General features: G+C 36.1%; 1 protein-coding gene across 1 annotated transcript in view; it reads right to left on the bottom strand.

Moving 5' to 3' along the window:
• RpL38 (ribosomal protein L38) overlaps window positions 1-9,646 on the bottom strand; it is a 28,243-nt gene extending 18,597 nt beyond the window's left edge. Inside the window, exons 1-2 of the mRNA XM_081731750.1 lie at window positions 9,548-9,646; window positions 9,357-9,406 (exon numbers count right to left, since the gene is read on the bottom strand). Of these exons, the coding sequence (XP_081587876.1) occupies window positions 9,357-9,359 (3 nt within the window). The 5' untranslated portion in view covers window positions 9,360-9,406; window positions 9,548-9,646. The remainder of the gene's footprint in view (window positions 1-9,356; window positions 9,407-9,547) is intronic.
• Window positions 9,647-15,730: the final 6,084 nt, after the last annotated feature.

The raw sequence follows: 15,730 nt of genomic DNA, 5'->3' as shown, positions 1-15,730 counted from the left end.
AATTTAAACTTAAAAAAACGAAAGTTGTACCCTATAGTGTGTGTGGTACAAGCAGACAAACGAACAAATGTAGATCGTGTCATCCCAGGAGCCTGAGTGCCGTTCGCCAAATATGAATACCAAATATATTAATTTAAAAGGAAGATTTAATTCATATTTTATAAAATAAATGTTTCAATATATCTTATATGAAATATATATTTTTCAGCGTAAAATAAATCGCTTTATTGTTGAAGCTCACTTCCGATACTTTGTGCGTTCAATTACGGTAGTTTCCCGAGCACTTGTTGCAAGACGGTTCTTTCCCGAAAATAAATTTGAAACAATTAATAAAGATATATTTTATAAAGTAAATGTTTCAAAATGTCTTAAATGAAATTAAATATCTTTCTGCGTAAAATAAATACGAGTAGTTTTATTTTGAAATATTCACCTCATATGCTTTGTGCGTTCAATTGCGGGAATTTCCCGAGCACTTTTTTCATGACAGTTTTTTCCTGAAAATGCACATTACTGTACATCGAAACTTTCACTAGTACGGACGTTTGAATTCAGCACTTGAAAAAGTAAGCCTTATGTTGTCTTCGAAACCCCGAATATTAAGCTTCTTAAATTTGACAATAATTTTTACGTTATTGCTGGTGTTGATTCCACTGAACGCTTATTGAAGAGCAGCAACAAATAACTAAACTATAACTGAACTAATAACTATTTTGTTGGAAAGCCAAATTTCACTGAAGAATACTTGTATTACCATCAAAAGTAGGAAATAATCCGATAGTTTTACTAATGTATTTACATATTTACTGGTTGTGCCGGCTCCTATGGCCTTAAATCCGTCAAACGTATGAAGTATATAACGTTCCTCGGCGTCGTTGAGTTGGCGAGCACACTATTCATGGAAAGTATTCTCCAAAATACAAAATTGCATATTTTACTTCAAATACGCTATAAGCATAATCGGTACATTATTTTTTCCTACAATTATCTCAAGCTAAGGTTATATATATATATATATATAAAATATTCATTCAGTATATTCAGAACTTCATAAAGATCTTAGCTTGAATGTTGTTGTATACCTTAAAGTGAAAGCATCTAATTTGTCCAAAATCCGATAAAAATAATTTTTAATGTGATCACCTTATTTGTACAAATAATATACTAACAAAAAGCTCAAAAACCCAGGTGGGTCCAACCCGATCGGGCTGGGCCCACTTGGGCAAACCCTGACGACTGGCGAGTGAAGGTGAGTGAGATAGCTGAGTGTGAGGATATCGGAGGAACGGGTGTGAAACATCTTGCCCAAAGAACTAGAAATGCGAAAGCTCTGCGCAAGATGGGTGCCGCATTTGCTGATTGCCGAGCAAAAGCAAATGCAAAAACTATTTTCGCAGAAATCTCTGGACCGATTTAAAAGGGATCCGACCGATTTTGTGCGGCGATTTGTAACAATGGATGAGACATGGGCTGACCACTACACGCCAGAAATGAAACAGCAGTCCAAGCAATGGGTGGAAGCCGGTGGTGCAACGCAGAAGAAAGCGAAGACGATTGTATCGGCCGGAAAGGTCATGGCCAGTGTGTTTTGGTATGCGAAAGGGATCCTGTTAATTGATTACCTTGCAAAAGGGAGAACAATTACAGGGGAATATTACTCCAACCTTCTTGACGCCAAAATTCGCGAGAAGAGGCCTGGCTTGAAGTAGAAAATCATCGTATTTCCCAGGACAACGCATCTATGCACAAGGGTGCGCTGGCGATGGGAAAACTGCGGGATTTGGAGTACGATTTGCTCGGTCATCCCCCATATTCTCCTCATTTAGCACTATCAGGACTTCTATCTATTCCCAAACTTGAAGAAATTACTTTCTGGGAAGCACTTCACAACGAATGAAGAAGTTGAGAGGGTCGTGGATAATTATTTTCACAACCTTCCAGACTCTCACTTCCGGGAAGGAATACTGATGTTGGAGAAATGCTGGACTAAGTGTATTGAAATTACGGAAGATTATGTTGAAAAATAAAATCGTTTTTGAATTGAAATTCGCAGCCTTTCATTGTCAGGACGAAAACTATTCACCCCACCCTCGCCAATAAACAATAAATAACGGTGAATATTTATATATGAGAACACTTATTTCATAGAGACAAGTAATAATCAATTGCTCATACGTACATTCCACTTACCACCATAAAAAATCTGAACGTTCCATACTGTGATCATTAATGGTTTGCTAAGGTGAAATTGATGTACAATTTATGTTAGAAATAAAATTTCCCTGATTTCCAGTCTTTTTTCCTGACTTCCCTGACCAGTAGGAACCCTGCAGATGCTGTGTTCAAAAGTTCATTTTAAACAGTTTTGTTTTTCTCATGATGAACGAGAATGGCAAAAGAAACACATTATAAATTACCTCGCCCCTTATCTAAGAAAAGCGCAATTCTCTAAACCAGTGGAGCAAGTATCCACTTATTACTCATATAAAGAGTTTATAGCCGAAGCTTCATCTTCTGAACGTGAGAGATTTATTTAACACACATTGTAAACACCCCTTCCTCTTAGGATAACACATTTATGGAAGTCGCATGATAAAAATCGCAGCTCATTTCAAACGGTTCAGTCGCTTTCTAGTAGAGAAAGAACCCCGGTTTGAATGTGGAGGGGACAAAATAGAAACTTTTCTTAGAAATGGAACTTTGGAAAGTGATGGGACATGTGCAAAATCACATTTAATGTTGACCTTACATGCCGAATTTCCTCTTCCTATCTTGAGGCGTTCCTGACAGACATATTTTTACCAATTTTAAACCTCCCTCTGTCTTTAGGATATGCGTTTTAATCAAAGTAATATGATAAATACCAGCTTGAGGTAGATACTCCAACTATCAGCTTGAGATGTGTTCAAAAATTCATTTAAAACTATTTAGCCCTTTTATATACGTGTATGTAAATGGACGTTTCGCTTACAGTAAAAAATCAATGCTACGTATTACCACGTTAAGTAAAACTGAACTAAAATTGTGGTGAACATTCAATGTCAAACGGATTCACTTTTCCTCAAGCTTCTTGATTAAACACTGTCAAAAATTCACAAATTACTACATTATATAGTCTGTAATAAAATAACTGCACCACTCAAGAAATTTACAGAACATGGAAATATGTTTCAATATCAAAATAATTTTGTATCCTACAATGATGAAACGAGTCTCAAATTGTTGCTTGGTGCTACCTGATGCTTTTTTGTACTTTTTTCACCCCTATCTGTAATTCTGCTTTTCCCCAACAGGTGGCTCTGATATCTCTGGGAAATGGTTGATGCGTATTAATTAGATATAATCTATTTTACAGGTGGAAATTGTGTGGAAAATAGTTGTTCCAGACTTATTCAGTTATTAAATAGTTGTCCAAGAGTTTTCTGAGTTATACTGCGCATTATTGTAGCAAGTTTGTGCAGTAACTGTGACTTCATGGGTAAAACAATAAGCGATACGTCAGCATGCAAACAAGGAATGATACTTGCTCTGAAATTAGCGGGCTTTTCGCAGCAGCAGATAGATGCAAAAGTTCGTGTGTATCACACAACAGTAAGAAGAGCCCTTAGGAAGCAAAGTAACCTTGCCACGTCATCCCTGACTAGAAATTGTGGGAAAAACAAAAAAAAAAAATTCCACGTCTTATGAGGAAAAAAAGCAGTAGCATTAAACGATCGATTCTCTATCTCAAGAAAAATTGCTCGAACTCTTTGTGATGGTGTTGGTGTCATTGTGTCCCACATGACCAGTGTCATGGCACTGAAGAAAGAAGGAATTTCCAAGAAAAGGCCCTTGAAAAACCCTTATCTTGCAAAACAGCACACCAAAGCGAGGAAACAGTTTTATGACATGTACGGTACATGAGGTATATTGACCAATAGAAACACGTAATATTCCTTGACAAAAAGAAATTTATGCTACTTGGGCGTGATAGCGGGCTCAGACTGGATGAGGAACTGAAGAATGACTGCGCTTTGGCAACACAAAAGTTCAGTGCAAATGATATGGTGTCGGTTTGTTTCACCTCCAGAGATGTAGGCAGACTGGAAATTTGAATTGGAACTGCTTCCGCCGAACAATACACCACAATACTTTCTAAAAGTTTATTGCCTACTGCTAGAGATTACTTTTAATGTGAAAATTTAGACTACTTCATCTTCCAAGACCATAAAGCTCCCTGTCACAGAGCACGAGTAGTTAATACGTGGTGTTCTAAGATGAGCATTAACCGGTTGTGTCGGCAACCGAGATCCCCTGATATGAACCTCACTGAGAATTTGTGGAACCTCATGTCACATCGGCTTCAAGGAAAAAATCTTTAAGACCAGGACAGAGATCATTTAAGTCATAGTTACAGTATGGTACCAAGAAATAGAGGTTGATGTGTGTCAAGCATTGGTGTACGGCATGTCACAGAGGTTGGCAGCACTGAAGGTGGCTAGGGGATGGGACATGATGTTCCGACAGACATTTACAGGATAATGAACTTTTTTTGTTTATCTTAACATCCATTAAGTCTTTCCTTCGTACAGACGCGTTAAGTTTTGCTCATAATAATCATTATTGTCATATTTTGCAATATGTTAATATTATTGCTTTATTCAAAAGCAACATACCGAGACTATTTGTATCACATAGACATAAATCATGGTATTATGTGAACAATTAGTTTGAAAGTTATTAACATACATACAACCACGGGCTCGGATAGATGTAATGTTTAATATGAACAGTATTATTTACTGTGAATCATTATATATATATATGGGTGATTCCACGAAAAAGGGAAATTTTCTGTCACGGGCATTTCTTCAAACTACTACTAGAAAGAATCACCTCATTTTTATTTTGTTTGGTAGTAACTGTCACAAAGTAGGTATGCCATGTATAACAGTTTGCAAATATAACACAAAACATACGTAAAAAATTAATTATTACCCAATTTCTCAACACCGTGGGCTGTCACAGACTACAGTTCACTGATTTTAATCAATAAATTAAACTGAAGTCGCAAATCAAACATCATTTAATGGTAATTAAATGGAAGAGAACACTTCAATGTTTCGGTTTTGTGGAAAGTAAATCTTTATAACGATTATTTTGGAAAGCTTGACTATGCTTCGTTTCTGTCACCTCTATTTCGTCTCAACTCCATGGCAATAGAAAAAATTATCGTTGCTCTCAACAGATAGCATGGTCGTCCACATTGGCAACACCCACAAGAAGACAAGGCAGACATGTTTGACTGAAGAACAGAAAAAGTTGTGTGCATGTGTTAAAAGCTATAGGAAAAATATTTTTGTGTGTGGAAAGCAGGTGCGTATATTAATTGATTCTCAACACCATGGTATTTATTACTGAATGTATTTGTATGGTATATACCTTCTTTCCCTTGAGGAACCTACGCCTTAACGTAGAAAATTCGTACACAATTACTCACATGTACTGGTTAAAAAGTGGGCCGGTAAAAATAAATTATATTCGATTTTCTCAACTCCATGTCCACCTGAAAACTAAGGAATCCACGGTGTTGAGACAAGTCACGGAGTTGATAATCCTGTAGTGTTTGTTATGCTCATGCTCTTCCAAATATTTGTTCTTTCAATATATTGATAGAAATAAAGCTCGTTTATGGTCTAGTGACTGGTATGCTCGCCTTTCGTGCGTGGTTCTGGGTTTGTTTCCCGGTGGAAGCTCAAAAATTAATGGTGTTTACTTCGCACAGTAAGGCAATTAAAAAACTCATTTGAGTAGAGACGTACTGAAACCTGATCGCGCAGACCATCGCAACGGTCGTAGGAGCCGACACGCTGACCACGTGCCATTCACACTCAAAGACCGGCTGGAGGGTCCTAGCCCATTTAAGGAGTGTTTCGCGGAAGTTCAGATTTGGGGCTGTCAGGTAGCCGGAGGTAAAACTTCAGTCAAGTCAAGATGGATGGTATCTGTTTTTAACCTATTGACGTCTGAATCTTATGATCAACTAATTGTTTTCTTTTCAGAGATTGTCGAAGAGTCTGAGGGCAATATGCGGACAGTCAATTTTATGACGCGGATCGGGAGGAATTTCTCCTGGCCTACTAAACCTGACGTTTAAAAAGCGTTGGCAGTTGTCATTCTGTGTAGACTAGAAGAGCCCTTCCCTGTTTCCTCAAGACATTTCCTTCATTGGAGTGGAAAATGAGGGCTACTTAACAAAGAACATCGAATTATCCAAAGAAAACAGAAATGATGAGTGCCTTACACTGTCATTTAGTGTGCATTATACAGGGCGTTTCAAACAATACCGACAACGTTTGGGAGGTGATTCCTAACACCAAGATAAGATAAAAAGTATAGACCAATCTGGGTGCACAAATGCTTCCTTTCGCAGTTATAGGCTGCCGAAAACATGAAAAAAAATTAACTTTGAAGGTGAAGGTCCATAGCATAAAACTATGGGACCTACCGTAGTCGGGTCAGACTTCACTGAGGAATTAGTATGTGCGATATCCAAATATCCATGTTTCAGAATCTGGCGGTACTTCCACAACAACTTTTATAGAAGTAGTTGGTGAGTACTTCAGATTATACGCCCTTAACCAAACTCCCTCTATAAAAATTGCTTCGTGAGTACCTCAGGATTCTGAAACATTTTTGGATAGTGCACATATTAGTTCCTAAGTGAAGTCGTGACCCGACTACGGCAGATCTCATAGTTTTGGAGCTATGGACCTTTAAAGTTCATTTTTTTTCATGTTTTCGGCAGCCTATAACTCCGAAAGGAAGCATTTGTGCACCCAGTTGTCTATACTTTTCGTCTTATCTTGGTGTCAGAAATCAGCTCCCAAACGATGTGTGTATTGTTTTGAAACACCTTGTATATATACCAAATATACGGTACAAATACACTTACCAAATGTTGAAAAAGTATTGCACTTTCGACGTGTGGACTTGATCACACAGAGAAGACAAACGGTTTACATAAGTTCAGAAAACAAATGAAGTAGACAATAGACAGGTTTAGTGACTACTTCGTCTGTTTCGTAAGCTTATGTAAAAAGTTTGTCCTCTCCATATGATAGTCAACATATTGAAAGCGCAATAATTTTTCAATATTCGGTAAGTGTATGTGTATTTCTTTTTTTCTTATTTACGTCACATTCATAGATATATATATATACTCAATTTTGGAACCTTCATTAGATATATGTTCATATGCTTGCAGTATTTTCTGGAGTATTTTTGTATAACAAATTACGTGTCATCTAGTTTGTTAGAATTTTATTCAACATAAGGAGAATAATTCTAACTTACAAAGGAGAATAATTCTAACTTACAAAAACTATTGGAAAATTATTTCAATTTTTATGTAAATTATAAGCTTAATCACTTATAAACCAAAACTTATCACCCAGATGTATCACGTTTCTCAACTCCACAGCAATTTTCAACTCCGTGTTAACTAATCTCAACTCCGTGGGTGCTGAAAAGTTTATTATTTTTTATTTACTACACCAATAACGATTCAGCTCTGCTGAACACCTAATTAACATGTACTTAGTAGTAGTAAGTGCATGTGATATTTTTATTGAAATAGGCGACCATCAACGGAACAAAAATTTTCCAAGTGAAAATTTCCCTTTTTCGTGGAATCACCCATATATATATATATATATATATATATAAATCGAGTGTTCAAAAAAATGGTGCCCACAGACCACAGGGCTACTCGTCAAAATAAAGCAAAAAAATATACAATTTGTATTCCTTTCGGGTCTTCGTATGGAGACCCGAACAGCATTACGCGGCAACGTCACAGACAAAGAACCACAGAGAAAATCTACCAATCCATCAAAAAGCAAATCTATCAAAAGGTTAATGCATCATGAATTATCTGCCCTGACTTCACTTCGTAATAGCTTCTTTATACAGATATGCGAATATAACACTGCGCTTTGTTGATACGTTAGATAGATAAGAGGTGAGATTCAGTCTTTAATTCCTTATACAATGTTCTATTAAAATAACATTACATTCCTCCTAAAATTTTTAAAAACATACGTAGCCATAAAATGTATTGACACAAAAAGGTGCTGTCCTAGCTTTAAAAATAATTCATAAAATTTACGGAAGAATCGTGTAAGTTATATTACTTTGGAATACCAATGTATGGAAGCACTTGAAATATAGGCCTATCGGCTTATTAATCCTAACTCGTACAATACGGCAGAAATACGAAATACAAAATGTGCCCCTTACCATGTCATCCTTTATGAGGAAGTCATGACAAAGTACTAAGTGAGAGCAGTATAGAAAGTAATCATAGAAGGGGTTAAATTCCAAAGTTGGGCGTCTGTTTCCAGCAAAATTTTTAAAATTTACAGAAAGATATGAATAATTTGATCGTTTGTGTGCTTGATAATATATAAGAGTCTCGAAAAATCTGTTTGTTATATATAAGCGGTTATAAACATGGGACTATACGGCGAGCGGAGGGAACTACTTGGCGCAAGGTAACCGAACAGTTGTATTGTGGGAAAGAAACTGTTTTACAATTATCAACATGGCGAATGTACAAGGGCAATGAACTAACAGTTTTAACATTTGTGAAGCAATACGTTCATAACAAGCAAAATCTTTTAAAAGTTTGTGATGAGCACGTATTAATGAACCTAATAACAAATTGCAGAAAGTATGGAAAAGAGATAACAACGAAAAACGTGGCGAAAGCGGACGCCCAACTTCGGAATAAATGCCCATACAAGTGTCAGAGAGCAATGCCACATCCCAGGCGTGTGTTTTTATGCTATACGTAACTTTTTCCAACTAACCTAGTTTACGCACAAACGCACCATCGCTGGCGCGCCTACCCCATATAAAACCATCTCCGCGTAGACCCCATTGCTGGACTCCTGCTGTGACTTGGTTGTAATTCTAGCTTCACAGTGGCCACCTAGCACAAATTAGTTAATGCTTTTTGCGAAGTTTCGGCCTTTCAGTCGTAAAATAGGTCCAGCATGTTAAGGTTTAACCTTAGTTTATGGTAAGATATGTAACATTTTCTTTTGGATTAGGTTGCTTTCGATTCCATTCAACAACCCTGAACCTATTCTCCCGCGCATAAACCACAGTTTTTATGGCTAAGTCATCAGCCTGTATCTACACCCATTAGTCCTTTTAAAGTAAATTAGCAAACAACTCAAGAAAACAATGTCTCATGAATATAAGTATACCCCAACTGGGACAGCACATGCTAAAAATTGCTTTTTTTTTATACCTAATATACATCTCAGGACCAAATTTTTGACTAAAATATTCAGAAAACGTTGACTTACCATGTTAAAAATGTGTCAAGTTCTGTCCTTTCGTAATAAATATTCAAATCCTGAAAGAAAAATAAATGAAAATTAGTTATATATAAAAATAAGTGATCCTAAATTATTTATTTACAAAAAGGAAAATAACTCTCTTACAATAAAATGCAGATGACATTAGATTATCACAAATACATAAGAAAAATTCATACCTCATACACGACTTCGCCTCCTAAGAAACAAAAGAAAATCGTAGAACGTTTATTCCACTGTTGCAGGGCATATTACAACTTTACAATGTAGCCAGTTTATTTTAAAAATATTTTTCAAATCTGTGAGTACATTCTAGTAACGGTCTGCAACACCGAAACACATAATTCACGATTTCGTTTGTGATAAGCGGTTTTACAATTATAACGACTTTTTGCATTTTTAATATTGCGCTGCTGCACGCAGAATTTAGTCATAACTGGACGATACGTTCCCTTAATGGGGTTCCAACCCAATTTGCATCATCGCACCCTAAATTCTGCCTTTCACTTTGCGATAGAAGGAATAGAGTTGTTTTACTTATTTATTTCTTTGTGAATGACTGATTTTCCAATTACTGTTACGGCATGAGACCTTATTGATATATATCAGAAAATGTTCATATAAAATATGAGAAAATGTTCATATAAACCTATGGCGAAAAGAGCATAGTTTCAGAGCTAGGGTTATCCAAAATCGCGAAAGCAAAATTTCAATTGGCACAATTTTGAATTCCACAAACTGTGGATGATGGTACTTATCAGCGTAAAGGAAGCCAGGCACACACAATCCAAATGTGCATATTTCATCAATTGTCATTAGGTGTAGAGTGTACTCCCTACAGTGTGTAATTCTCAGATATGCTCTCAATAGAGTTTTCAGATATGCCCTGATTTCAAGTAAGCCTTGACAACAAGTGACATCCAATGCTTCGGAGGGAAGTCGAAAGTGTTAGAAACCGGCAGCTCCATGTCTTTTTGTGTTTGGAATATCGTGTCATGCAATGTATTTCGACAAGGTGAAAGAAAAGCGTCAAAGAAAACATTGCAGCATGCGTTTTCCCGAGTGCGAGAGACCGTGCTTCTGCCGATCATTAACACTTTCAACATCGTGCCATAGGATTCCGTATTTACTGCTGTTTGCCTACCTTGGACCAATCATAAAGTCAGAACATATCTGAAAATTCGGTCGATGGCATGTCTGAGAATTTCACCCTGCAGGAATACTCTATACACACATTGAAATTAATTAAATATGCATTTTTGGATAATCCTTCCTTTACGCCGATACCAACCACCATCCACATTCTCTCGAATTCGAATTAGGGCCTCTTGATATTTCGCTTTTTTTGCGATTTTGGACAGTCCCTAGCTCTGAAACTATGCACTTTTCACCATAGGTCCATATGAACTTTTTCTCTTATTTTGATGTAAGGAATCATTTCTTACAGTTTGTCGGTATAGTTCACTAACACTATATATATATATATATATATATATATACCCTTAATAATTAATAATGATAGTGGTAACTGGTTTTTGTGTTACAAAACGTACATAGATAAATTTGTTTCCTACCCCAATAGTGATGAGTGACAGTGTACGTGGTGTGAAAGTAAAATGGTGCATTTCTCCTATACACTTTATATATAGTGTAAACTGATATATGTTTGTAGTAATTGTGGTATTAATGATTCATCATTACAGTTTGATTCTGAAATAATTAAATATTGCGCACGGTGAGGACGTTTAATAATAATAATAATAATAATAATAATAATAATAATAATAATAATAATAATAATAATAATAATAATAATAATAATAATAATAAGTATTCTGCCTTTTGGCTAGTTAGAGAACTAATGAAGTGTTTCTCCCACGTTTCTCGATTTTCAGCTTGCTCCTTTAGTTCCCAATATTTTCTTCTATTTTTCAAACCATCCATCAGTTGTGTTCCTTTCTTCCTACTCCTTGCTTTCCATCCATCTTTTTTCTATGGCGATATGAATATGTGTTCAATTCAATTGCCTTTCCTACAAAAAATACTGGCTATAAGCATCTTCTTTTCCATCTGATTTAAAACATCTGTGTTTGTTATTCTTTCTGTGTATTTTTATCTCCGCCATCTTCCTTTAACAGCATATTTCGAAGCTCTCTATACATTTTATCTCTGACTTCCGTATTGTTCAAGTCTTTGAACGAGTATAGGAGAAAAGCTAGCATAGGAAAAATATCCCTCTCATCTTAATCGTAAAGCGCCCTCGTGGCTAAGCGGTTAGCTTACGCTCCTTTGGCGTGGGAGACGCGGGTTCGATTCCCGGTGGGAGCTCATGTGGTTCGGATTCCACTTTAATCAATAGGTCCACGTCTCATATAGCCTCGTTGCTGAATGGGACGCTAAACTAAAATCAATTTAACTAAACTCATAGGGCCTTATGCAGGGTCGTTTTGATGTCTGATTAAAACCATACTACGAGGTTGAAGTAGTAATGGGGACACTCTGCCTAACTTTGGACTTTGACCCCGACCTTTATGACGTCATAGGTCAAAGGTCAATGACCTTGGCCCGGGGTCAATGACCTAGGGGTACATAGGACCACCCCCTCTAAATTTTGGCAGGGGTACCATGGCCCACCCCCTAAATTTTGGCAGGGGTACATAGGATCACCCCCCTTAAATTTTGGAAATTGCCAAATCTAAAAATTTGGTGTGGTAGCCTAGGACCATAGTATGTACCTCTATCAGTATTGGGTGTCTATGTCGTTCCCTTTCATGGGTAAAAAATTGCCAAAAAGTCAAATTTCGGGAGTTTTTGACCTAATTTATCCCCTTGGATGAGGTGTTATTACCCTATATAGTTATATGGGCGTATACAGGGGTCCATTACCTTTCATAAGACATGGGTATATTAATGCACCCCTTGAAATATTTGGGAGGGGTACCTTGGCCCACCCCTTAAATTTTGGAAATTGCCCAATTTAAACATTGGGTATTATAGTATAGGACCCTAATATGTATTATGATAAATTTGGATGGTCCACCTCGTTCCCTTTTAGGGGTACAAAATTGCCAAAATATAAACGTAAGCAATACGTAGTACCACGTGTGTGGTTTTTGGTCGATTTTATCCCCTTTGATGAGGTGTTATTATCCTATATAGTTATATGGTCATGTATAGGGGTCCATTACCTTTCATAAGATATGGGTATATTGGTGCACCCCTTTAAAAATTTGGGAGGGGTACCTTGGCCCACCCCTTAAATTTTAGAAATTGTCCAATTTAAACATTGGGTATTATAGTATAGGACCCTAATATGTATTATGATAAATTTGGATGGTCCACCTTGTTCCCTTTTAGGGGTACAAAATTGCCAAAATATAAACGTAAGCAATACGTAGTACCACGTGTTTGGTTTTTGGTCGATTTTATCCCCTTTGATGAGGTGTTATTATCCTATATAGTTATATGGTCATGTATAGGGGTCCATTACCTTTCATAAGATATGGGTATATTGGTGCACTCCTTTAAAAATTTGGGAGGGGTACTTTGGCCCACCCCTTAAATTTTGGAAATTGCTCATTTTATATATTTGGTATTATAGTATTGGACCCTAACATGTATTATAATAAATTTGGGTGGTCCACCTCGTTCCCTTCTAGGGCTACAAAATTGTCAAATTTTAGTACAACCACGTGTTTGTTCTTTTGACCCAATTTATCCTCTTGGATGAGGTCCTATTACCTTATATGGTTATGTATAGGGGTCTATTCCCTATCATAAGACATAGGTACATTTGTGCACCCCAGGAGGGGTACCTTGGCCCACCCCTTACATTTTGGAAATTGCTCATTTTATATATGTGGTATTATAGTACTGGACCCTAACATGTATTATGATAAATTTGGGTGGTCCACCTCGTTCTCTTTTAGGGGTACAAAATTGCCAAAAATATAAACGTAAGCAATACGTTGTACCACGTGTTTGGTTTTTGACCTAAGTTATTCCATTGGATGAGGTCCTATTACCTTATATGGTTATATGGTTATGTATAGGGGTCTATTCCCTATCATAAGACATAGGTACATTTGTGCACTCCTTTAAATTTTTGGTAGGGGTACATTGGCCCACCCCTTCAATTTGGAAATTGCTCAATTTAAACATTTGGTATTATAGTATAGGACCCTAATATGTATCATGATAAATTTGGGTGGTCCACCTCGTTCCCTTTAAGGGGTACAAATTTGCCAAATTTTAGTACAACCACGTGTTTGTTTTGGCTCAATTTATCCCCTTGGATGAGGTCCTATTACCTTATATGATTATATGGTTATGTATATTGGTCCATTCCCTATTATAAGACATGGGTATATTGATGCACCCTTTAAAAATTTGGGAGGGGTACCTTGGACCACCTCTTTATTTTGGAAATTGTCCAATTTAAACATTTGGTATAATAGTATAAGACCCTAATATATATTACTATAAATTTGGGTGGTCCATCTCGTTCCCTTTCATGGGTACGAAATTGCCAAATTTTAGTACAACCACGTGTTTCGTTTTTCACCTAATTTATTCACTTGGATGAGGTCCTATTACCTAATATGATTATATGGTCATGTATAGGGGTCCATTTTGTATCATAAGACATAGGTACATTGATGCACCCCGGGAGGGGTACCATAGCCAATCCCTTAAATTTTGGAAATTTTTCAATTTAAGCATTCGCTATCATAGTACATGACCTCATTATGTATCATGATAAATTTGGGTGGTCCACCTTGTTCCCTTTCATGAGTAAAAAAAATGCCTAAATATAAACATAAGCAATATGTTGTATCACGTGTTTGGTTTTAGGCCCAATTTATCCCGTTTGATGCGGTCTTATTCCCGTATATGGTCATATGGTCATGTATATAGGTTCATTCCCTATCATAAGACATGAGTACATTGATGCGCCCTTTAAAAATTTGGGAGGGGTATCTTGACTTATCCACTCAGTTTTAGAAATTGTTTAATATAAGCATTTGGTATCTTCGTACAGGTCTTCAATATGTACCACTATAAATTTGGATGGTCCACATCGTTCCCTTTCATGGATAAAGAACTACCAAAAATCAAATTTCGGAGGTTATTGACCCCTATTTAGCACGTTATATGGTTTATTACCTTTATATGTTTTTGTTCTCTTTTAAATTTGGGAATTATAAAATAACATAATTTGGTAAACGTTTTCTAGGAACCATTGTAGATGTTGGTGTTCCTCTTATGGCCAAATATTCAAAATTTAAAGGTTATTGACCGGCTTTATTATTGAATAACTACAGGATTTATTACTTTTTCATAAGACACAGGTGTATTTGTGTACCAATCTTAAATTTTGGGAGGGGTACATTTCTTATTGTCATATCAATAATTGGTAATTGTTCTTAAAATTGGATAGTATTTCATTCATTGGGTAAATCATTATGATCACGTGATCAGTTATTGACCTATGATGGGATTAGGAGTCCAGGACATTGGTACATTTAAACTTTGTAGGATAATTTGAGAATGCGTCATTGGTATTGATTATTACAGCCAAATATAAACGTAAGCAATACGATGTACCACGTGATTGACCTTGATGAGGTAGTGTACAGGGATACATAGCTAACCTTATTGAATCTTATGACTCATAGTCTTAAGGGAATACATGCTACAACACTGGCAAAGTTATTGTTGATGTAATTTGATTGGTTGATCACTATCTTTCGTGCAATCTGATTGGCTGATCACTATCTTTCGTGCAATCTGATTGGTTGCTGATTTTCAAATCTTTGCTGCATTCAGTTTTAAGTTTTGTTTAACACTTATTTGAAAATTTTTTGTTTGAAAGTTTTTGTTTGAAAACTCTTGTTTCAAATTTGTTTTTGAATTTTTTTGTTTCAGAATTTTGTTTGAAATTTGTTTCAAAATTTTGTTTGAAATTTTTTTGTTTGAAATTTTTTGTTGCAAAATTTTGTTTGAAAATTTTTTGTTTAAAATTTTTTTGTTCGAAATTTTTGTTTTGAAATTTTTTCGTTTCCAAATTTTTTCGTTTCAAAAATTTTGTTTCAGAGTTTGGTTTGACATTTTTAAAAGTTTGTGCACTCATTAGTAAAGAACCGGAACTGTTTAGAACTAAAACCTCTGGCAACATTGTGGTGCAATAGTACACGTCAGAACATGGGGTTGTACTTGAAATGAAAAAACACAATTCATTGAAATGGATCATTTTATTACACTCCACATACATCCATACCAGATAGTGGTTCTGGATATTGTCGATACAATGTATTTTGAACTTCTTGCACTAGTTTGTCTTTAGCATATAATTTTAATTC

The sequence above is a fragment of the Thermobia domestica genome, chromosome 11 (genome assembly GCF_964235325.1).
Source record: "Thermobia domestica chromosome 11, izTheDome1.hap1.1, whole genome shotgun sequence".
Taxonomy (NCBI): Eukaryota; Metazoa; Arthropoda; class Insecta; order Zygentoma; family Lepismatidae; genus Thermobia; species Thermobia domestica.
Note: the sequence above shows the minus strand (reverse complement) of the source record. Positions and strands in the feature narration are given on the sequence as shown.